General features: G+C 56.8%; 1 protein-coding gene across 2 annotated transcripts in view; it reads left to right on the forward strand.

The window, feature by feature from the left end:
* Positions 1–22,433, forward strand: part of LOC147086581 (zinc finger and BTB domain-containing protein 7B-like) — a 172,570-nt gene that overhangs the window by 145,289 nt on the left and 4,848 nt on the right. For both annotated transcript variants that reach the window (XM_085978726.1, XM_085978725.1), the window contains one exon: positions 14,696–15,753. In XM_085978726.1, the coding sequence (XP_085834852.1) occupies positions 14,702–15,753 (1,052 nt within the window). In that variant the 5' untranslated portion in view covers positions 14,696–14,701. The remainder of the gene's footprint in view (positions 1–14,695; positions 15,754–22,433) is intronic.

Raw genomic sequence — 22,433 nt, forward strand, 5'->3', positions numbered from 1 at the left:
GCGGGGCGGCCGCTTTTTCGGTGGCCGCCTGCCAGCACCTCCGTCCCCGGCCTCCTAACCCCCCCCCCCCCCCCACGGCATTGCCGGCTGTTTCCTGAGAGCCCGGCACTTCCCCTTGGTGCCGGGCTCATTTGCCGGCACTCGCGAGCGGGGATCGCGCTGTTGCAGGCACCTCCCCCTTAACAGTGGGAAGAAGGCCTGCAGTTGCGCTGCGATAATCAGTTTCAGCGCCCTTAGAGGGACGCGGAGCGCCTCGAGCCTCGCCCCGTCTCCCTCGAGCGGCACTGAAACTGAGTTTCTGGCGATCAGTATCACGGCGATCGCCGCGCTAAATCCTGCGCTCCGCCGACTTTTGAGCCACTTTGGCGCCCCAACCCAATTTCTAGGCCAATGTCTCTTAACCTCTCCTGCTTTCTATCCTATCACTGACCTTCCCTTTTGTTCTTTCATCCCCTCCCTTTTCCCAGCCCCCACTTGCTTTAAAATCTATCCCTTTTCCTGCTTTTTCCAGTTCTGACGAAGGGTCTTCGACCTGAAACGTTGACTCGGTTTCTCTCTCCACGGATGCTGCCTTGGCCTGCTGAGCGTTTCCAGCGTTTTCTGTTGTCATCATGGATTTTTGGTACCAGTGTGGTTCAAAGGATTTGGTCGTCTGTGCGAATATAACAAGTTTACCGTTCGCTTATTTAACAGAAGAACGAGGGTGTGGCCCAGACCCCATCAAGCAGGGCACCTCCAGGGTTGAATAATTGGGGAAGGACGGGAGATAAATTAAGAACGAGTGGTTGAGTGATGCCAGGCTGCTAACTTGCAAAGGTTATGGGTTCGGTTTTGGGTCCGCGCACACGCACGCACACACACACACACACACACACACACCCCTCCCACGTGCCTCAGTGCCCGGCCCCTTTCCCGTGTCGAACTGGCGAATGTCATAGAGTCATAGAGTTTTACAGCACAGAAAGAGGCCCTTCGGCCCATCGTGTCTGCGCCGCCCATCCATCCCTGTCCAGTCTAATCCCATTTTCCAGCATTTGGTCCATAGCCTTGTATGCAATGGCATTTCAAGTGCTCATCCAAATGCTTCTTGAATGTTGTGAGGGTTCCTGCCTCCACCACCCTTTCAGGCATTGAGTTCCACATTCCAACCACCCTCTGGGTGAAAAAGTTCCTCCTCAAATCCCCTCTAAATCTCCTGCCCCTTACCCTGAATCTATGCCCCCTTGTTATTGACCCCCCCCACTAAGGGGAAAAGTTCCTCTTTATCTACCCTATCTATGCCCCTCATTATTTTGTACACCTCAATCAGGTCCCCCCTCAGCCTTCTCTGCTGAATGTGTCCACCGTTTTGGCGACGGCACGATTGCTGCCGGCTATGGAAAAGAAAGCATCTATTTCCAGACTCGAGCTGGTCCGTGTGTTTTCTGACACACACTGACGCAGGGGAGAAGTCATTGTTTACAAAGGGGAAAAAAAAGTGTTTTCTTAGCAGTGCCTGCCCCTCGTGATTTAAACACGTCCCCTCCGGGTCCTGACAACTGCCGAGTGGCGCTTGTGCGCTCTGCAGCTGCATGTTACTGGAGGGAAACATCCCTACCCCGGCTCCAGCAACACAAGTCGTGCACTGCACAATAACTTGCATCCATACAGGGTGGAGTGTAGTGGTTATGTTACTGGACTAGTAATCCAGAAAACGCAAGTTCAAATCCCACATTGGGAACAGTTTGAGAATTTGAATTCCGTTCTTTTTAAAATAAACCTGTCGTTAAAAACCCAACTGGTTCACTAATGTCCTTCAGGGAAGGAACTCTGCCGTCCTTATCCAGTCTGGCTTCGATATGACTCCAGACCCACACCAATGTGGTTGACTCTTAAATTTGTTAAATTTTGTTTGATAACTGTTGTATAAAGCTCGACACCATTCAGGACAAAGCAGCCCGCTTGATTGGCACCCCATCCACCACCTTAACCATTCACTCCCTCCACCACCGGCGCACCGTGGTTGCAGTGTGTACCATCTACAAGATGCACTGCAGCAACTCGCCAAGGCTTCTTTGGCAGCACCTCCCAAACCCGCCACCTCTTCCACCTAGAAGGACAAGGGCAGCAGGCGCGTGGGAACACCACCACCTCCAAGTTCCCCTCCAAGTCACACACCATCCTGACTTAGAAATCTATCGGGCCGTTCCTTCATCGTCGCTGGGTCAAAATCCTGGAACTCCCTCCCTAACAGCACTGTGGGAGCACCTTCACCACACGGACTGCAGCGGTTCAAGAAGACGGCTCACCGCCACCTTCTCAAGGGGCAATTAGGGATGGGCACTAAATGCCGGCCTTGCCAGCGACGCCCACATCCCGTCAATGAATAAAATTTTTTTTTTTTAAATGAACGCATTCAAGCATAGAACCAGGCAGACAGGCTTCTAACTGCGATGTTCTCTTTATTCTCTAAAATGGCCGACTGCTGCTTTCCCAGGTAATTCCCATAATGCAATGCACATTACATTACCGTATTAACTGGTGTTAAACTCGCACATTACATTACCGTATTCACTGGTGTCAGACTCGCAATCAATACACGACAATAACGCTCGTGTGAAGCGCCTTGGGATGTTTTGCTACGTTAAAGGCGCTTTATAAATGCGAGTTGTTGTTCGAAGCCCTCCGAAGTGACCCAGCAAGCCACTCAGTTACCCCCTCGGGGCAAATAGGAGTGGGTAATAAATGCCGACCTTGCCATCGACGCCCACGTCCCGAGAATGAATTTTTTTTTTAAACGCTCTTCACGTACAGGAAGATGTCTCGGCGTTTTACAATGGCCAGTGATCACGGGGAAGGGAGATGGAGATTCTAGGATAGGGACTCGAAGGCCTGTTCATGCAGGCAGGCAACAGGTGGGAGGGAAGAGTTCCAAAGGGGAAGAGAGGAGGGAGCAAGAGGCGAGGAGGTGTCCACGTTCAAGGAGCACGGGCCCATGCCGGGGCGCAAGGCAAGGAGGCGTTCACTGACTCGGGACGGGGCAAACCCTCGTTTTCACCTCCTGCGTCCCTACATAGACCCTTGCCCCTCTAAGGTGGACTTCTCCTCGCCCCTTGCTCCCTCCCCTCCTCTCTGTTCTCTCCTGCAAATTGGAACTCGAGCATGTTTTCAGATTGGGGCAGGGGGCCTGGGGTGGGGGGGAAGAGTTTTTGTCGCCTCTGAACAGCGGGAAGAGATTGGTGCCAGCACTTGACATCGCCACCAGGATGCCAGCTTGATCAGAAGAGACATTGGCAGCACGTTCAGCAGCGGCCTTTCACCGGCCCTTTGTTCCCTCAGAGCTGGAGCGGTCTGCAAGAAGTTAGTTTCTGCTGGGTGCGTCCGACTCCTTTTGGCCACTTCAAAGCGCACTTGAAAGCAGAGCGAGTGCAACACGAAAGGTGCCCTTTTATGTTGTCGAGCAGCGAGGGAGGAGAGATGGCCGGAGGAAAGTCGCGAGTGGGGCGGGGAACAGCCGCGTGGAAGCTCCGGCGATCGAGTGCAGCGCTCCGTACTCTTCACCAAGGCTCAAGGGGGAAGCGCCCAAGCACTGGAGGCAGCGCAGAGAACATGCCGCGAAGTTGATGCCTGGTTTCAGAGGACAGAGCGCTGAGGGAAAGCTGGAAAAAAGACTCGCATTTTTTACAGCGCCTTTCACGACCTCAGGACGTCACACAGTATTCACAGCCAACTCAGTACTTTCTGAAGTGTAGTCACTGTAAGAAATGCGGCAACCGATTTGGGCACAGCATGCTCCCACAAACAACGAGGTGATAATGACCAGTTAATTTTTTTAGTGATATTGGTCCAGCACACCAGGCAGAGCTCCCCTGCTCCACAAATAGTGACCATGGGATCTTTTATGTCCACCTGAGAGAGCTGACGTGGCTTCGATTTGACATCTCATCCGAAAGACCGCACCTCTGACAGTGCGGCGCTCGCTCAGCACTGCACTGGGAGTGCCGGTCTGGATTATGGGCTCAAGTCGCTGCAGTGGGACTCGGACCCGCGACGTTCTGGCTCGGAGATGAGAGTGCTACCCGCCGAGCCTGCGGCTGACACCCGCGCTCTTCAGCCCTCATCTCCTTTTACCCTGCAAGACACTAAGGGCTATTAGAAAAGCTAATTCTGGATTTCAAGTTAAATCATGACTACAGGTCACCACAAACCGGTGAAGGACAAGTTCAGGGTCGATGTCGGGAAGCACTTGTCGACGCGCCTCGAATACCCGAGATGATCTCCAGCTCGGGTGGCGAGAGCAAGACCTCTTTGCAGATGAATAGCAGGTTGGCATTTTGGTTTCAACCGTTGTCACCTTGGCTTATTTGGCAACGGTCTCATTTCTTAGTCAGAAGGGATGTGGTGAGACGCAGGGAAGTCAGTGGTTTGTGAGAACTTTGAGGCAAAGTAACACCTCCGCACTTCCCAATCAGAATATGAGGAGATTAGCTCGAACCAATCAGAAAAGCATGACATTTTGCCGCAGGCGTTCTACCTAGTGACATGAATCAGTCATTCATGAAAGAAAGACTTATGAAATAATACTGAGCGGCCTATGGGTAGCGCTGTCCAGGGAGAGTATAAATACTCGGGCACGGGCCCAGCTTGCTCGGAACATTCTTTAACAGGAACTAGTGAAGGACACAACTAGACCTCCGTGTTGTAAAACAGTTGATTAAAGCTTTGTTTAACGCTTAGACCAAGTGCCTAGTAGTTTTCTTACGTCACCTAGCATGTGAAGCGTGCTCTGTGTGGGGCCGTTAATATGGAGGTCAAAGAAGAGAGGGATGTTGGATTTACGCATCAAATCTCTGCAGTGAGATTTCATATTTGCTCTTGAGATGTGGCGACACTGGCATTTGTTGTCTGTCTCTGAGAGGGCGGCGGTAGGCCTTCTTCTCCAACCAGTGCTGTCCTTAACATAGAAACATAGAAGATAGGAACAGGAGTAGGCCATTCAGCCCTTCGAGCCTGCTCCGCCATTCAACGAGATCATGGCTGATCATCCAAACCCTAGCACCCGGTCCCTACACCGACAGCTATCCCACCCAAGCCCTATCCCCGTAACCCCTTGTAGTGAGGTTGCTCCCACAGTGGCGTTACTTGATGCAAAGTCCTTCCTGCTTTTTGCTACGTTACAACAGGGACTACACATCAAAAAAAAAGTACTTCATTGACTGTTGAGCGCTTTGGGACGTCCTGAGGTCGTGAAAGGCAGTATTGCCACATAAATACTGTGGCAACAAGAGCAGGTCAGAGGCTGGGTATTCTGTGGCGAGTGTCTCACCTCCTGACTCCCCAAAGCCTTTCCACCATCTACAAGGCACAAGTCAGGAGTGTGATGGAATACTCTCCACTTGCCTGGATGAGTGCAGCACCAACAACACTCAAGAAGCTCGACACCATCCAGGACAAAGCAGCCCGCTTGATCGGCCCCCCATCCACCACCTTAAACATTCACTCCCTCCACCACCGGCGCACCGTGGCTGCAGTGTGTACCATCTACAAGATGCACTGCAGCAACTCGCCAAGGCTTCTTCGGCAGCACCTCCCAAACCCGCGACCTCTTCCACCTAGAAGGACAAGGGCAGCAGGCGCATGGGAACACCACCACCTCCAAGTTCCCCTCCGAGTCACACACACCATCCTGACTTGGAAATATATCGGCCGTTCCTTCATCGTCGCTGGGTCAAAATCCTGGAACTCCCTCCCTAACAGCACTGTGGGAGCACCTTCACCACACGGACTGCAGCGGTTCAAGAAGGCGGCTCACCACCACCTTCTCAAGGGGCAACTAGGGGATGGGCAATAAATGCCGGCCTTGCCAGCGATGCCCACATCCCATAAAAACGAATTTTTAAAAATGTATAGAAATGCAAGGTTCTATCCATTTTGTTTATAACCCAGAGATGAGAATACAACCAACTGAACCAAACGCTACCCTGGTGTGTCAGTGGGTAGATGCAGTGGCGGTCGCTGTACTGAGGCAGGGAAGCGTGGCAGGTTCAATCCCCGAGTTGGTGCTGAGTTAACCGATCTCGGGGAGGGCGGCGCTGCAATTGGTTTGTGACCCCGGGTTAGGGAGTGGCGAAATCAGCCAGGGTTCCCGTCTCCTCCGTCACAATCAGTGATCCCCTCTGGGTAAAGTCTTGGTACCGATCAGGAAAGGATGACCAGGCTGGGTCTCTTTTCTCTTGAAAGAGAAGGTTGAGGGGGTGACCTAATAGAGGTCTTTAAAATGATGAAAGGTTTTGATAGAGTGGATAGAGAGAGAATGTTTCCACTTGTGGGGAAGAGCAAAACTAGAGGCCATCAATATAAGATAGTCACCAAGAAATCCAATCGGGAATTCAGGAGAAACTTCTTTACCCAGAGAGTGGTGAGAATGTGGAACTCGCTACCACAGGGAGTGGTTGAGGCGAATAGTCTAGATGCATTTAAGGGGAGGCTAAATAAACACACGAGAGAGAAAGGGAATAGAGCGTTCTACTGATAGTTAGATGAGGAAGGACGGGAGGAGGTTCGTGCGGAGCATGAACGCCGGCATGGACTGGTTGGGCCGAAAGGCCTGTTTCTGTGCTGGACATTCTCTGCAATTCTTTTTCCATTTATATTTTATGAATCTCTGTCAAACATCCAAAGCACAGGTGAGGTACCTTTCCAGTTTACAGTGTCTTAAAATGGAGCTGTCTTTAGTCTCCCCACTAGTCCGACCACCATCTCGTCTGGTTTTGAATACCTCTTAATCTCTCTTCACTTCTCTTTTGTTCTCTCATCCCCATTTCCCAGCCCCTAAACTGGCCTTTTAATTTGTTTCATTTCCTGTGCTTTCTCAGTCCTGACTCTGTTTCTCTCTCCACGGATGTTGCCTGGCCAGCTGAGTTTTTCCAGCATCTTCTGTTGTTGTCTTAAAATGGTTTTCGGTTCACTTGGAATGGAAGTCGAGGAGGTACAGCTCAGGGGTGCACTCGGAGGGCGCTCCAGGTCGAGTCGCGGGACCAGTGGGATGGGCAAAGCCTGAGGTCACTGCATGAAAACCTGTCTGTCGGCACGCCCGTCGTTCTGATACTTTCACTGCATGTCTGTTGTGTGGCGCTGAGATTCTTTCAGCGGTGCTGCAGTGACTTTTGAGGGGTGGGTCGTATTTTGCCCATTTGGACGTTTTAGAAACGGGGATCAGTGAGCATGGCAATCTTTGCGGGGCGTTCCCCCAGCCAACGTTTAAAAAGCCGCTGTTTGCAGATTTGCCGTTTTGCCACGGGCAAGGGAGCTGAGAGCACAGGGCAGTAAGACAGCAGGGAAAGTGTACGTAAGGAGGACCAGTTTGAGGTAATCGATGTCCATTAGGTGGCCGGGCCAAGTCACAAGCACCAGTTATGAGTAAGTTGTGGTGAAGCCCTTCGACTGAGAGATTTCCCCAGTTTGTCATTAGTTATGTTGTTTAGACCACATGATAGAGGAATAACATTTGAAACGAAAAGCTGAGTGCAGATATTGAAGAGAGAGCCCAGGGCACAGATCTGCTCTGGGACTGTACAGTGCAATCTGGGACTCTCCCAGTTCTGGTCCCCTCTTGTGATTTCAAAACACTCGCCGCACCCAACTCAGCTCTCGTTCTCTCGTCTCCTCCTTCATTTACTTCTCATTTTTATTTCTCTCCCCCCCCCGCTCTCTCTCCCCCCCGCTCTCTCTCCCCCCCGCGCTCTCTCCCCCCGCTCTCTCTCCCCTCTCTCCTACTCGCTGTCTGTCTCTTTTTCTCTCCTTGTCTCTCTCTCCCCCCTCTCTCTTTCTCTCCCCGTCCATCTCTCTCTCTCTCTCTCTCTCTCTCTTTCTCTCCTACTCGCTCTGTCTCTCTCTCGCTCTCTCTTTCTCTCCTACTCTCTCTCTCTCTCTCTCCTTCCTTCGCTCTCCTTTCTCTTGCGCTCTCTCTCCCTCCGCCCCTGTCCAATTGCCTCAAGATTTTTTGCATGAAAAGCGCTATTAATCTTCTGTCTAGTGTGAGTGCCATCTTTAATTATCCCCAACTTGGATTCTTGGGAAAATTGGGGGATGCGCAAGAGGCCAGAATTGGAGGAGCAGCGCAATCTTGAACAGTTGTCGGGCTGGAGGAGGTTACAGAGATAGGGAGGGGGGCGAGGGCCATGGAGGGATTTGAACACAAGGATGGCAGTTATAAAATTGAGGTGCTGCCGGACCGGGAGCCAATGTAGGTCAGCGAGCACAGGGGGTGAACGGGACTCCCCTATGTAAACAGGTCCCAGCGACTATGCAGGCGGTGGCCACTAGGTGGCGCTGTGGCCCCACCCTACACGGTGAGCAATGCCACGAGAGGTCTGCTCGGCCTTGTAAAACTGAGGGCTTTAAAGGCGATGTACCCAGTTTAGTTTCACAGTCGTGGCCAGCCCAGTCGCAAGTAGTGGCCGGCGTTCTAAATGGACTGCTCCAGGATGTCCGGAGTGGTCACTGTGCCGGTCAGAGAGTTTTTTTTTTTTAAAGTTAGCATTTTTGTATTCTCTTTCACACCCCCTCCCCCCATAAAATGGGGAAAGTTGTGTCACACTTCCTAGATTTTCCTTCTCTAAGTTCTCGCAGACCTGAGGGCTGAACTCGAACCATGCCCGACCGATTGTGCGTTAAGTATCCCGTGTGTGGCGCAGCAGCCCCTGGCTGTACCGCTCCGTTGTTGATGGCTCCCTCACTGGACGTGGCCTTGTATGTGCACCGAGAGCTTGTCACTGAAAGTTAACCTGCAGGTACAGCAAGCAATTAGGAAAGCAAAGGTATGTTGGCCTTTATTACAAGAGGATTTGAGTATAAGAGTAAAGACGTCTTGCTGCAATTATATAGGGCCCTGGTGAGACCACACCTGGAGTATTGTGGACAGTTTTGGTCTCCTTACCTAAGGAAGGATATACTTGCCATAGAGGGAGTGCAACGAAGGTTCACCAGACTGGTTCCTGGGATGGGGGGATTGTCCTATGAGGAGGAATTGAGTAGACTAGGCCGATACTCTCTCAAGTTTAGAAGAATGAGAGGCGATCTCATTGAAACATGTAAGATTCTGAGGGGGATTGACAGGGTAGATGCTGAGAGGCTGTTTCCCCCTGGCTGGAGAGTCTAGAACCAGGGGGTCACAGTCTCAGGATAAGGGGTCGGCCATTGAGGACTGAGCTGAGGAGGAATTTCTTCACTCAGAGGGCGGTGAATCTTTGGAATTCTCTGCCCCAGAGGGCTGTGGAGACTCAGTCGTTGAGTATATTCAAGGCTGAGATCGAGAGATTATTGAATATTAAGGGAATGAAGGGATATGGGGATAGTGCAGGAAAGTGGAGTTGAGGTCAATGATCAGCTGTGATCTTATTGAATGGCGGAGCAGGCTCGAGGGGCCGAATGGCCGACTCCTGTTTCTTATGTTCTTGTCACTGGCAGCTGAGGTTCTGAGACAGGATCTTGCAATACCAGCTACGCTTTAGGCTTGGGACCACTGCCAAATTCCACTTCCAAAATGGCGATATAGCTACTGTGCACAGCACTGGCACACACAGTTTTACATTGGATCCATGTGGCATTAACTGCTGTACAGTAAGTTGATCCAGAACGTGTACCCAAGGGTGCAGCGATGATATGGCCCAGGGAACCATGTGCGGTTTCTTTTCCTTGCTGCGCCATAAGCTTCTGGGTCTCTAGTCCCTGCAGACAGCTGGGGGAGATTAACTGAGCTGGGATTCAGTGCTGTCGCCTCTCCTTTTCGTGCACCGCTAAAACAATGCGAGGGAATGCCATTAGAGTGCAGGATTATCCCAGCTTCCTCACAGTGTGTGATGGGTCCATTTAAAAATAGAGCTCTTGGGCCTGCAGTGTGTGTGTGCGCTTTTTTTAAAAATCCCTACTTCCTAGGGGGAAACATCTGGCCCACAGCAGGATGATTGAAATCAGGAGCTCAGTGCGTTGGGACTTTCAGTCGCACACCCACGTCCCATCGTTCCGTGCGGCGAGGTTCCCGCGAGGGGACCCTGAGCAAGTCACTGGCCAAGCTTGAATCCCTGCACTGAGCATCAGTGATCCGTGACATTTCTGGAGCGCCTTTCACAACCCAAAGCCAGTGAAGTACTTTTTTTTGAAGTGTGGTCACTGTTGTAATATAGGAAACGCAGCAGCCAATTTGCGCACAGCAAGCTCCCACAAACAGCAATGTGATAATGACCAGATTATCTGTTTTAGTGATGTTGATTGAGGGATAAATATTGGCCTCAGGACACCAGGGGAGAACTCCCCCTGCTCTTCTTCCAATAGTGGCCATGGGATTTTTTACGTCCCCGCTGAGAGAGCAGGCGGGGCCTCGGTTTAACATCTCACCTGAAAGACAGCACCTCCGACAGTGCGGCGCTCCCTCGGCACCGCCCCTCCAACAGTGCGGCGCTCCCTCAGTACTGCCCCTCCGACAGTGCGGTGCTCCCTCGGCACCGCCCCTCCGACAGTGCGGCGCTCCCTCAGTACTGCCCCTCCGACAGTGCGGCGCTCCCTCAGTACTGCCCCTCCGACAGTGCGGCGCTCCCTCAGTACGGCCCCTCCGACAGTGCGGCGCTCCCTCAGTACAGCCCCTCCGACAGTGCGGCGCTCCCTCGGCGCCGCCCCTCCGACAGTGCGGCGCTCCCTCGGCGCCGCCCCTCCGACAGCGCGGCGCTCCCTCGGCGCCGCCCCTCCGACAGAAGCTTCTTGTGCGTGGGACAAGTGGAGGGGGTCACAAAGACTGTGAGCTGCATTGAGGTTGTGAAAGGTGCTTTTTCTCCAGATCCTGATGGGACCTAATCTGTATATTCATCGCATATCTGTCGTGTACATTCCCATAATATTTCTGCTTTTGTTTTTAATTTCCAAAACCTGGAACTGGGATTGTTCTCCTTCGAGCAGAGAAGGTTAAGGGGAGATTTAATCGAGGCGTTCAAAATCACGAGGGGTTTTGATCGAGTAGATCGGGAGAAACTGTTTCCAGTGGCAGGAGGGTCGGTAACCAGAGGACACAGATTTAAGATAATTGGCAAAAGAACCAGAGGGGGAGATGAGGAGAATGTTTTTTACGCAGCGAGTTGTTGTGATCTGGAACGCGCTGCCTGAAAGGGCGGTGGAAGCAGATTCAACAGTGACTTTCAAAAGGGAATTGGAGAAATACTTGAAGGGAAAAAATTCACAGGGCTGTGGGGAAAGAGCAGGGGGGGGGGAGTGGGACTAATTGGAGAGCTCGTTCAAAGAGCCGGCACAGGCACGGTGGGCCGAATGGCCTCCTCCTGCGCTGTGTGATTCTGTCTGCAGTTCTTTGTTGCTGGATCTGCGATCGAGCGCTGTCATACAGTGGGCGATTGTGTCGCCAGCTAAGCATGTTTTCTGGCGATTGGTCCAACTGTTGAAACTAGTGGGCGTCGAGAAGAACTCCAATACGTTTCACTGCAAGAGTGACAGACACCTCGGTTAATATTTCCATTACTCAATTTTTTTTTTTTTCCCCCTGCGGAGGAAATGCTAAACCACTGTCTCAATTCTTGCGTAGCCATTGAAGGTATTAAAAGTTCCTTTTTAAAAAATGGAAAACCAGGTTTTCAAACAAAAAAAAAAGGCAGCGCGCGCACACATTTTGGGAGGTCGCTGTTGTGTCTGCACTTTCTCAGAGAAGTGCTCATTTTTGCAGGGCGATGGTGGGGGAATACGTGGTTTGTGCGGCCGTTGGCAGCTGTGAGGGTCGGGGCAGTGTTTTGTGGGTTCAAGAAAGAAATTGGGCGAGGGAAGTGACTTGAAGGGTATGATTGCAGGAAAATACCGCACGGAGACCAGCTTCGAGCTGCTGCCTGTGCAAGGAGGGAGTTCTAGACGCAGGAGTTTTTTGCTTATATGAGGGAACGACGCTCTCAGACAAATGTGAAGGCTGCGGGAGACCTTGTGTTGCAGTTGCTGAGCTCGGTAGCAGGGCGATCAGCCCTGGGTCTTCCTAATGTGACTTGACAATAGCCACGCTTCTATCCCTCGGATTAGAGGCCATTGCATCACGATCCTCTTAGCTTGCGTCACTGTACATCAGCTCAGCATCCCTAAGGGTGGGTCAAAGTACTGCAGTGGGTTTCAGGATGTGGCATAAGCTCGTCTGCCTCCTCGCGTGCCCAGAAAAGGTCAAACTAGTTATCAAACAAATTTACCTACCAGAAGGTCAGAACTACACAAAGAACCCAAAATAAAACTATCGCTATGACTCTTCTGCGGGCCACGCAGAGGCCTTGAATGTCTAAGATGATTATTCGGGTATTTTTCAGAATGCAGTTTGTCGCCTGCAGTGTCTGGGAAAGCTGTTTGCTACAAAATGGCGTCTTCGGCGTAAAATGTATCCTTCAGTGCGACCGTACCTGCGAGCTTCCCTAACAATGATATCTCCGTGCTTTGATGTGTCAGCAAGGCTCAGGTGGTAAGACTCTCTCCTCTGAAGGCCGCAGGTTGAAGTAAATGGTCTCGGCTGACCCTCCAGTGTAGGACTGAGGGAGTGCCGCATTGTCACAGGTGCCACCTCGTGGACGAGATGTTAAACCGAGGCGTCCCCCCCCCCCCCCCCCCCCCCCACCGTCTGTCTGTGCAGATCCAGTACAGGAAACTCTTTATTATCTGGGACCGGCGTGGTGCCGGTTTATCAAAAAGTCCGGATTACAGAGAGTTATAGTTAAAAGGTACGAGAGCTCCGTACACAGCAACAAATCCAGGCTTCCCTGTTGCTTAGTAACAGCTGCAGGAACTCCGGCCACAGACCAAGCGTCCCTGTTGCTTAGCAACAAGTGCAGGAACCCCCGGTTACACAGTCACAGATCCAGGAACGGCCACTAATATGAAGTAAAACTTAACCTGAACTTACTCCTGAATTTTGCCGGTTAACAGAGATTTCCGGTTATTTCGGTGCCAGTAAATCGAGAGTTTCCTGTATCTGGTGGCGCTGTTCGAAGAAGAGCAGCGAGTTCTCCTGGCTGTTCTGGCCAGCATTCCTCTCTCAAACCAAGAACAGATTGGTTATTCATCTCCTTGCTATTTGTTGGGATCTCGTGTCCAAGTTGGCTGTCGTGCTTGCTGACAGTGACTCAACTCGCTGGCTTTGAGGACACCCTGAGCATATCAAAGGCGATGAATTTAAAATAGAAACCCGTTCTGCCTTTCCCTTCCTTCACCGCAGTTGCCTGCAGTCCTGCACGTTCAGTTGTAGTGGGATGTGGAGGAGACGGGCAGTCCAGCTTACATTATCTGGTACCCCTTGCCGGATTAGCGGGTTGATCTGTTGTGCCTTGAGCAGGGTCCCAGTGGCACGTAAGGAAGACATGTGTTGGTTTGAGATGCATTTCTGGCTGGGAACTCACTGCTGGGAGATGGTTTGATTTCCTTTTAATTGCAGCACTTTTCTCTTATCATGTTAATTATATGCAATGATGGAAATGACTAGTATTGCACGGCAGTCTCCAGCGCAGAGCTAATGGGCACAGTCTGTGACCGGGCAACCTGCCATAGCCTGTTGGTGTACCAGGGCGACGGGTGACGCAGTGATCGCATGCCTTTCCTGGGCTGTCTGAGAGCCAGTGCCAAGTCGAGCACACTGCCCCCGCCCTCCAGCGAAAGGCTATCTGGAAGGCAAACCAACTTGAGCAACACAGCAGCTCCAGTGGAGGTCAGGAGGAAGACAGTTCCCTCTTAACCCGATTAATACCGCTTGGCGAGGGGGTGGGCTGTCTGGAGACCAGGAGGTGACACCTCCTCGTAGCCAGATAACGCTTGACGAGGTGGGAAAGAGAGAGAAACCTTTTCAAGAAAGGGGAAATTGTGAAGATTTTTCTTTTAATATATTGAAAATGATTGACCTACTTTATCTTGGCTGACGGTCGAATTGGCTCAGGGGGCAGCACTCTTGCCTCCGAGACACAAGATCGTGGGTTCATGTTCCGCTCCAGAGACTTGAGCCCATTATCCAGGCCGACGCTCCCAGTGCCAGTCCTGAGGGAGTGCCGCACTGTCGGAGGGGCGGTACTGAGGGAGCGCCGCACTGTCGGAGGGGCGGTACTGAGGGAGCGCCGCACTGTCGGAGGGGCGGTACTGAGGGAGCGCTGCACTGTCGGAGGGGCGGTACTGAGGGAGCGCCGCACTGTCGGAGGGGCGATACTGAGGGAGCGCCGTACTGTCGGAGGGGCGGTACTGAGGGAGCGCCGCACTGTCGGAGGGGCGGTACTGCGGAAGCGCCGCACTGTCGGAGGGGCAGTACTGAGGGAGCGCCGCACTGTCGGAGGGGCCGTCTTTTGGATGAGACGTTAAACCGAGGCCCCGTCTGCCCTCTCAGGTGGATGTAAAAGATCCCACGGCCACTATTGGAAGAAGAGCAGGGGGAGTTCTCCCCGGTGTCCTGGGGCCAATATTTATCCCTCAACCAACATCACTAAAAACAGATGATCTAATCATTGTCACATTGCTGTTTGTGGGAACTTGCTGTGCGCAAATTGGCTGCTGCGTTTCCCACATTACAACAGTGACCACACTTCAAAAAGTCCTTCATTGGCTGTAAAACGCTCTGGGGGCGTCCTGAGGTTGGGAAAGGCGCGGGAGAAATGCGAGTCTTTTTTTCAAGTGTTGCTGCACCTTGTGTCAATATTCCACCTCTTTGTTTTTGCAGGGTAAGATGGGAACCGCGGAGGATGAGCTGATTGGGATCCCCTTTCCAGAGCACAGCAGCGAACTCCTGAACAGCCTCAATGAGCAAAGGCACAAGGGGGTGCTTTGCGACGTCACCATCGTAACTCAGGGACTGGAGTACCGGACGCACCGAGCCGTCCTGGCCGCCTGCAGCCAGTACTTCAAAAAGCTCTTCACCTCCAAGTCGTTCAGCGGCCAGCGCAACGTCTGCGAGCTGGACTTCGTCAAGCCGGAGGTCCTGGCCGCCCTCCTGGAGTTCGCTTACACGGCCACCCTCACCATCAGCAACTCCAACATGCGGGAGGTCCTGCAGGCCGCCCGCGTCCTGGAGATCCAGTGTGTCGCCGACGCCTGCATCGACATCTTGCGCAGCAGCGGCGGGGACGACGAGGCGGAATCGCTGGCCGGCGAGGGCTTGATGGACTACGCAAAGGCCAGGCAGTACCTAGACGGCTGCGAGGAGGAGATAACTGGAAGTCCCATCAATGTCATCGAGATGCTGGAGGTTCCAAAGTTCCGGCAGCGCAAGAGGCCCAAGAAGCCCCCTCGGATCTCCCTGAACAGTCGCAGTAACTTATACCGCATTGTCCAGCCCTTAAGAACATCCATGAACAACGTTCTCTCGGCAGAGCAGGTGGAGCGCCCTCAAGACACTCTGATATGTCTGGAAGACCAGTACTCGACAACGCTGAACGCCCAGAGGAGCAGCAATGAAGAGAAGGAGAGCGAGGACTTCAGCGAGAAGAGCGAGGCGCCCATCTGCCGGCCGCCGCCCTCGCCGCCCGCGGAGCGCCACACGGACGAGGAGAGCGCGGAGCTGGACTCTGCGCTGTACCTCAGCTCCCTCAGCAACGGGGTGCTGAGCAACCGCCTGGGCTCGCCGGATAGGCTGGTGCGCCGGAGAAAGTCGCAGATGCCCCAGGAGTGCCCCATCTGCCACAAGGTCATTCACGGGGCGGGCAAGCTCCCGCGGCACATGCGCACGCACACGGGGGAGAAACCGTTCGCGTGCGAAGTGTGTGGCGTGCGCTTCACCAGGTACAGTGCCCTCCTACAATGGTTCTGATTGCTCCAGTCGGGGAATTAGGCTGTGCATTGTCACCAACTTGGTGGCATGAACATTATTATTAGGGCTGGCACAGTACATTGAGAACGGTTCCTTCCACCCACCAATCCAAAATGTTCCCCTCCCCCCGTGTCTCTCTCAATTCAATTCAATTCAATTCAATTCAAATCGCTTTATTGGCATGACAAGTTACATCTTATGTTGCCAAAGCATCGGAAAACATTCATGTTTGTTCACAAAAATACAGATCTATCCATACAGTGCATAAACAGATATATCCCTGAGTGTATAAATATATACTTTCATATAATTTATATATACTCTTTTCTTATATTTACTGGTTGTCCCTCTGTTTATGGCAAGCTGTAACATAGTGTGCCGCTAGTGTTACGCAATTTCTCTCTTCCCCTAGTAGGTGTGGGAGTTTTTGGTCGTCATTCAAATTTCTGAATTCCGGGCATATTTTTGTGAATTTTGGGTAGAAATTCTCCCTTATGCCCTGATATTTTCTACAAGCTGTGAGGAAGTGCATCTCTGTCTCCACCACTCCCTGACTGCAGTGAGAGCATATCCTGTCCTCTCTTGGTAGCCGGGTCTGCCTGTGTCTACCTTTTTCTCCCTCCCCTCCCCCCATCTCCCTCTCCCTCCCCTCCCCCCGTCTCTCTCTCCCTCCCCTCCCCCCATCTCCCTCCCCTCCCCCCGTCTCTCTCTCCCTCCCCTCCCCCGTCTCTCTCTCCCTCCCCTCCCCCGTCTCTCTCTCCATCCCCTCCCCCCGTCTCTCTCTCCCTCCCCTCCCCCCGTCTCTCTCTCCCTCCCCTCCCCCCGTCTCTCTCTCCCTCCCCTCCCCCCGTCTCTCTCTCCCTCCCCTCCCCCCGTCTCTCTCTCCCTCCCCTCCCCCGTCTCTCTCTCCCTCCCCTCCCCCGTCTCTCTCTCCCTCCCCTCCCCCGTCTCTCTCTCCCTCCCCTCCCCCGTCTCTCTCTCCCTCCCCTCCCCCGTCTCTCTCTCCCTCCCCTCCCCCGTCTCTCTCTCCCTCCCCTCCCCCGTCTCTCTCTCCCTCCCCTCCCCCGTCCTCTCTCTCCCTCCCCTCCCCCGTCTCTCTCTCCCCTCCCCTCCCCCGTCTCTCTCTCCCTCCCTCCCCCCGTCTCTCTCTCCCTCCCCTCCCCCCGTCTCTCTCTCCCTCCCCTCCCCCCGTCTCGCTCTCCCTCCCCTCCCCCCCTCTCTCCCTCCCCTCCCCCCGTCTCTCTCTCCCTCCCCTCCCCCCGTCTCTCTCTCCCTCCCCTCCCCCCGTCTCTCTCTCCCTCCCCTCCCCCCGTCTCTCTCTCCCTCCCCTCCCCCGTCTCTCTCTCCCTCCCCTCCCCCCGTCTCTCTCTCCCTCCCCTCCCCCCGTCTCTCTCTCCCTCCCCTCCCCCCGTCTCTCTCTCCCTCCCCTCCCCCCGTCTCTCTCTCCCTCCCCTCCCCCGTCTCTCTCTCCCTCCCCTCCCCCCGTCTCTCTCTCCCTCCCCTCCCCGTCTCTCTCTCCCTCCCCTCCCCCGTCTCTCTCTCCCTCCCCTCCCCCCGTCTCTCTCTCCCTCCCCTCCCCCCGTCTCTCTCTCCCTTCCCTCCCCCGTCTCTCTCTCCCTCCCCTCCCCCCGTCTCTCTCTCCCTCCCCTCCCCCCGTCTCTCTCTCCCTCCCCTCCCCCGTCTCTCTCTCCCTCCCCTCCCCCGTCTCTCTCTCCCTCCCCTCCCCCCGTCTCTCTCTCCCTCCCCTCCCCCCGTCTCTCTCTCCCTTCCCTCCCCCGTCTCTCTCTCCCTCCCCTCCCCCCGTCTCTCTCTCCCTCCCCTCCCCCCGTCTCTCTCTCCCTCCCCTCCCCCCGTCTCTCTCCCTCCCCTCCCCCCGTCTCTCTCTCCCTCCCCTCCCCCCGTCTCTCTCTCCCTCCCCTCCCCCCGTCTCTCTCTCCCTCCCCTCCCCCCGTCTCTCTCTCCCTCCCCTCCCCCCGTCTCTCTCTCCCTCCCCTCCCCCCGTCTCTCTCTCCCTCCCCTCCCCCCGTCTCTCCCTCCCCTCCCCCCGTCTCTCCCTCCCCTCCCCCCGTCTCTCTCTCCCTCCCCTCCCCCCGTCTCTCTCCCTCCCCTCCCCGTCTCTCCCTCCCCTCCCCGTCTCCCTCCCCTCCCCCCGTCTCTCTCTCGCCCCTCCCCTCCCCCGTCTCTCTCTCGCCCTCCCCTCCCCCGTCTCTCCCTCCCCTCCCCCCGTCTCTCTCTCCCTCCCCTCCCCCGTCTCTCTCTCCCTCCCCTCCCCCGTCTCTCTCTCCCTCCCCTCCCCGTCTCTCTCTCCCTCCCCTCCCCGTCTCTCTCTCCCTCCCCTCCCCGTCTCTCTCTCCCTCCCCTCCCCGTCTCTCTCTCCCTCCCCTCCCCCCGTCTCTCCCTCCCCTCCCCCCGTCTCTCCCTCCCCTCCCCCCGTCTCTCCCTCCCCTCCCCCCGTCTCTCCCTCCCCTCCCCCCGTCTCTCCCTCCCCTCCCCCGTCTCTCCCTCCCCTCCCCCCGTCTCTCCCTCCCCTCCCCCCGTCTCTCCCTCCCCTCCCCCCGTCTCTCCCTCCCCTCCCCCCGTCTCTCCCTCCCCTCCCCCCCGTCTCTCCCTCCCCTCCCCCCGTCTCTCCCTCCCCTCCCCCCGTCTCTCTCTCCCCTCCCCTCCCCCGTCTCTCTCTCCCCTCCCCTCCCCCGTCTCTCTCTCCCCTCCCCTCCCCCGTCTCTCCCTCCCCTCCCCCGTCTCTCCCTCCCCTCCCCCGTCTCTCCCTCCCCTCCCCCGTCTCTCCCTCCCCTCCCCCCGTCTCTCCCTCCCTCCCCTCCCCCCGTCTCTCTCTCCCTCCCCTCCCCCGTCTCTCTCTCCCTCCCCTCCCCCCGTCTCTCTCTCCCTCCCCTCCCCCCGTCTCTCTCTCCCTCCCCTCCCCCCGTCTCTCTCTCCCTCCCCTCCCCCCGTCTCTCTCTCCCTCCCCTCCCCCCGTCTCTCTCTCCCTCCCCTCCCCCCGTCTCTCTCTCCCTCCCCTCCCCCCGTCTCTCTCCATCCCCTACCCCCGTCTCTCTCTCTCCCTCCCCTCCCCCGTCTCTCCCTCCCCTCCCCGTCTCCCTCCCCTCCCCCCGTCTCTCTCTCCCTCCCCTCCCCCGTCTCTCCCTCCCCTCCCCGTCTCTCTCTCCCTTCCCTCCCCCGTCTCCCTCCCCTCCCCCCGTCTCTCCCTCCCCTCCCCTGTCTCTCTCTCCCTCCCCTCCCCGTCTCTCTCTCCCTCCCCTCCCCCGTCTCCCTCCCCTCCCCCCGTCTCTCTCTCCCTCCCCTCCCCCGTCTCTCTCTCCCTCCCCTCCCCGTCTCCCTCCCCTCCCCCCGTCTCTCTCTCCCTCCCCTCCCCCCGTCTCTCTCTCCCTCCCCTCCCCCCGTCTCTCTCTCCCTCCCCTCCCCCCGTCTCTCTCTCCCTCCCCTCCCCCCGTCTCTCTCTCCCTCCCCTCCCCCCGTCTCTCTCTCCCTCCCCTCCCCCCCGTCTCTCTCTCCCTCCCCTCCCCCCGTCTCTCTCTCCCTCCCCTCCCCCGTCTCTCTCTCCTCCCCTCCCCCGTCTCTCTCTCCCTCCCCTCCCCGTCTCCCTCCCCTCCCCGTCTCTCTCTCCCTCCCCTCCCCCCGTCTCTCTCTCCCTCCCCTCCCCCCGTCTCTCTCTCCCTCCCCTCCCCCGTCTCTCTCCCTCCCCTCCCCCCGTCTCTCTCTCCCTCCCCTCCCCCGTCTCTCTCTCCCTCCCCTCCGCCCGTCTCTCTCTCCCTCCCCTCCCCCGTTTCTCTCTCCCTCCCCCCCGTCTCTCTCTCTCTCCCTCTCCCCTCCCCCCGTCTCTCTCTCTCCTCCCCTCCCCCCGTCTCTCTCTCTCCTCCCCTCCCCCGTCTCTCTCTCCCTCCCCCCCCGTCTCTCTCTCCCTCCCCTCCCCCCGTCTCTCTCTCCCTCCCCCTCCCCCCGTCTCTCTCTCCCTCCCCTCCCCCGTCTCTCTCTCCCTCCCCTCCCCCGTCTCTCTCTCCCTCCCCTCCCCCCCGTCTCTCTCTCCCTCCCCTCCCCCCGTCTCTCCCTCCCCTCCCCCCGTCTCTCTCTCCCTCCCCTCCCCCCGTCTCTCTCTCCCTCCCCTCCCCCCGTCTCTCTCTCCCTCCCCTCCCCGTCTCCCTCCCCTCCCCCCCGTCTCTCCATCCCCTCCCCCGTCTCTCTCTCCCTCCCCTCCCCCCGTCTCTCTCTCTCCCCTCCCCCCGTCTCCCTCCCCTCCCCCGCTCTCTCTCTCCCTCCCCTCCCCCCGTCTCTCTCTCCCTCCCCTCCCCCCGTCTCTCTCTCCCTCCCCTCCCCCGTCTCTCTCTCCCTCCCCTCCCCCGTCTCTCTCTCCCTCCCCTCCCCCGTCTCTCTCTCCCTCCCCTCCCCGTTTCTCTCTCCCTCCCCCCCGTCTCTCTCTCTCCCTCTCCCCTCCCCCCGTCTCTCTCTCTCCTCCCCTCCCCCGTCTCTCTCTCCCTCCCCCCCCGTCTCTCTCTCCCTCCCCCCCCGTCTCTCTCTCCCTCCCCTCCCCCCGTCTCTCTCTCCCTCCCCTCCCCCCCGTCTCTCTCTCCCTCCCCTCCCCCCGTCTCTCTCTCCCTCCCCTCCCCCCGTCTCTCTCTCCCTCCCCTCCCCCCGTCTCTCTCTCCCTCCCCTCCCCCCCGTCTCTCTCTCCCTCCCCTCCCCCCGTCTCTCTCTCCCTCCCCTCCCCCCGTCTCTCTCTCCCTCCCCTCCCCCCGTCTCTCTCTCCCTCCCCTCCCCCGTCTCTCTCTCCCTCCCCTCCCCGTCTCCCTCCCCTCCCCCCGTCTCTCTCCTCCATCCCCTCCCCCCCGTCTCTCTCTCCCTCCCCTCCCCCGTGTCTCTCTCCCTCCCCTCCCCCCGTCTCCCTCCCCTCCCCCCGTCTCTCTCTCTCTCCCCTCCCCCCGTCTCCCTCCCCTCCCCCGTCTCTCTCTCCCTCCCCTCCCCCGTCTCTCTCTCCCTCCCCTCCCCCCCGTCTCTCTCTCCTTCCCCCTCCCCCCGTCTCTCTCTCCTTCCCCTCCCCCCGTCTCTCTCTCCCTCTCCCCTCCCCCCGTCTCTCTCTCCCTCCCCTCCCCCCGTCTCTCTCTCCCTCCCCTCCCCCGTCTCTCTCTCCCTCCCCTCCCCCGTCTCTCTCTCCCTCCCCCTCCCCGTCTCCCTCCCCTCCCCCGTCTCTCTCTCCATCCCCTCCCCCCGTCTCTCTCTCCCTCCCCTCCCCCGTGTCTCTCTCCCTCCCCTCCCCCCGTCTCCCTCCCCTCCCCCCGTCTCTCTCTCTCTCCCCTCCCCCCGTCTCCCTCCCCTCCCCCCGTCTCTCTCTCCCTCCCCTCCCCCGTCTCTCTCTCCCTCCCCTCCCCGTCTCTCTCTCCCTCCCCTCCCCCGTCTCTCTCTCCCTCCCCTCCCCCGTCTCTCTCTCCCTCCCCTCCCCCGTCTCTCTCTCCCTCCCCTCCCCCGTCTCTCTCTCCCTCCCCTCCCCCGTCTCTCTCTCCCTCCCCTCCCCCGTCTCTCTCTCCCTCCCCTCCCCCGTCTCTCTCTCCCTCCCCTCCCCCGTCTCTCTCTCCCTCCCCTCCCCCGTCTCTCTCTCCCTCCCCTCCCCCGTCTCTCTCTCCCTCCCCTCCCCCGTCTCTCTCTCCCTCCCCTCCCCCGTCTCTCTCTCCCTCCCCTCCCCCGTCTCTCTCTCTCCTCCCCTCCCCCCGTCTCTCTCCTCCCCTCCCCCCGTCTCTCTCCTCCCTCCCCCCCGTCTCTCTCTCCCTCCCCCCCGTCTCTCTCTCCCTCCCCTCCCCCCGTCTCTCTCTCCCTCCCCTCCCCCCCGTCTCTCTCTCCTTCCCCTCCCCCCGTCTCTCTCTCCCTCTCCCCTCCCCCCGTCTCTCTCTCCCTCCCCTCCCCCCCGTCTCTCTCTCCCTCCCCTCCCGCCGTCTCTCTCTCCCTCCCCTCCCCCCGTCTCTCTCTCTCTCTCCCCTCCCCCGTCTCTCCCTCCCTCCCCGTCTCTCTCTCTCTCTCTCTCTCCCCTCCCCCCGCCTCTCCCTCCCCTCCCCATCTCTCCCTCTCCCTCCCCCATCTCTCTCTCCCCCTGCCCCATCCTACTCTCCCGCCTCTCCCCGTCTCTCTCACTCTCCCGTGTCTCTCTCTCTCTCAATTCAATTCAGTTCAGTTCAAATGCTTTATTGGCATGAAAGTTTACAGAGAACCATATTGCCAAAGCTTACATAGCAAAAAGGTACAGTTTTCCAACATTCTGTAGGTGTCAATCGATTTGACATTGTTGGGTACATACAATATTACTTTTAAACAATATTAATTTTAAACAGTCTTTGTACTTCATTTGGTACGTTCAATATTAATTTTAAACAGTCTTAATTTTAAACAGTCCTCAGGTTGTGACATGTTGTTACATATTTGGCCCCAAGGTATGGTCTGTCTCCTTCTCCCAGGACTAATCTCAATTTTGACAGGTCATCCAATTCCTTGAAATCTGGGGTTGTTTGGCTCTCTCTCTCTCTCTCTCTCTCTCTCTCTCTCTCTCTCTCTCTCACTCCCCGTCTCTCTCTCTCTCTCTCTCTTTTGCTCTCTCTCTCTTTCCCCCCCAGTCTTGTTTCATCTCTCTTCCCCCCACCCTTCCCCCACCCCCCCA

Source organism: Somniosus microcephalus, unplaced genomic scaffold (assembly GCF_052327205.1).
Source record: "Somniosus microcephalus isolate GS21.2 unplaced genomic scaffold, FLI_Smic_1.0 unresolved_chr7, whole genome shotgun sequence".
Taxonomy (NCBI): Eukaryota; Metazoa; Chordata; class Chondrichthyes; order Squaliformes; family Somniosidae; genus Somniosus; species Somniosus microcephalus.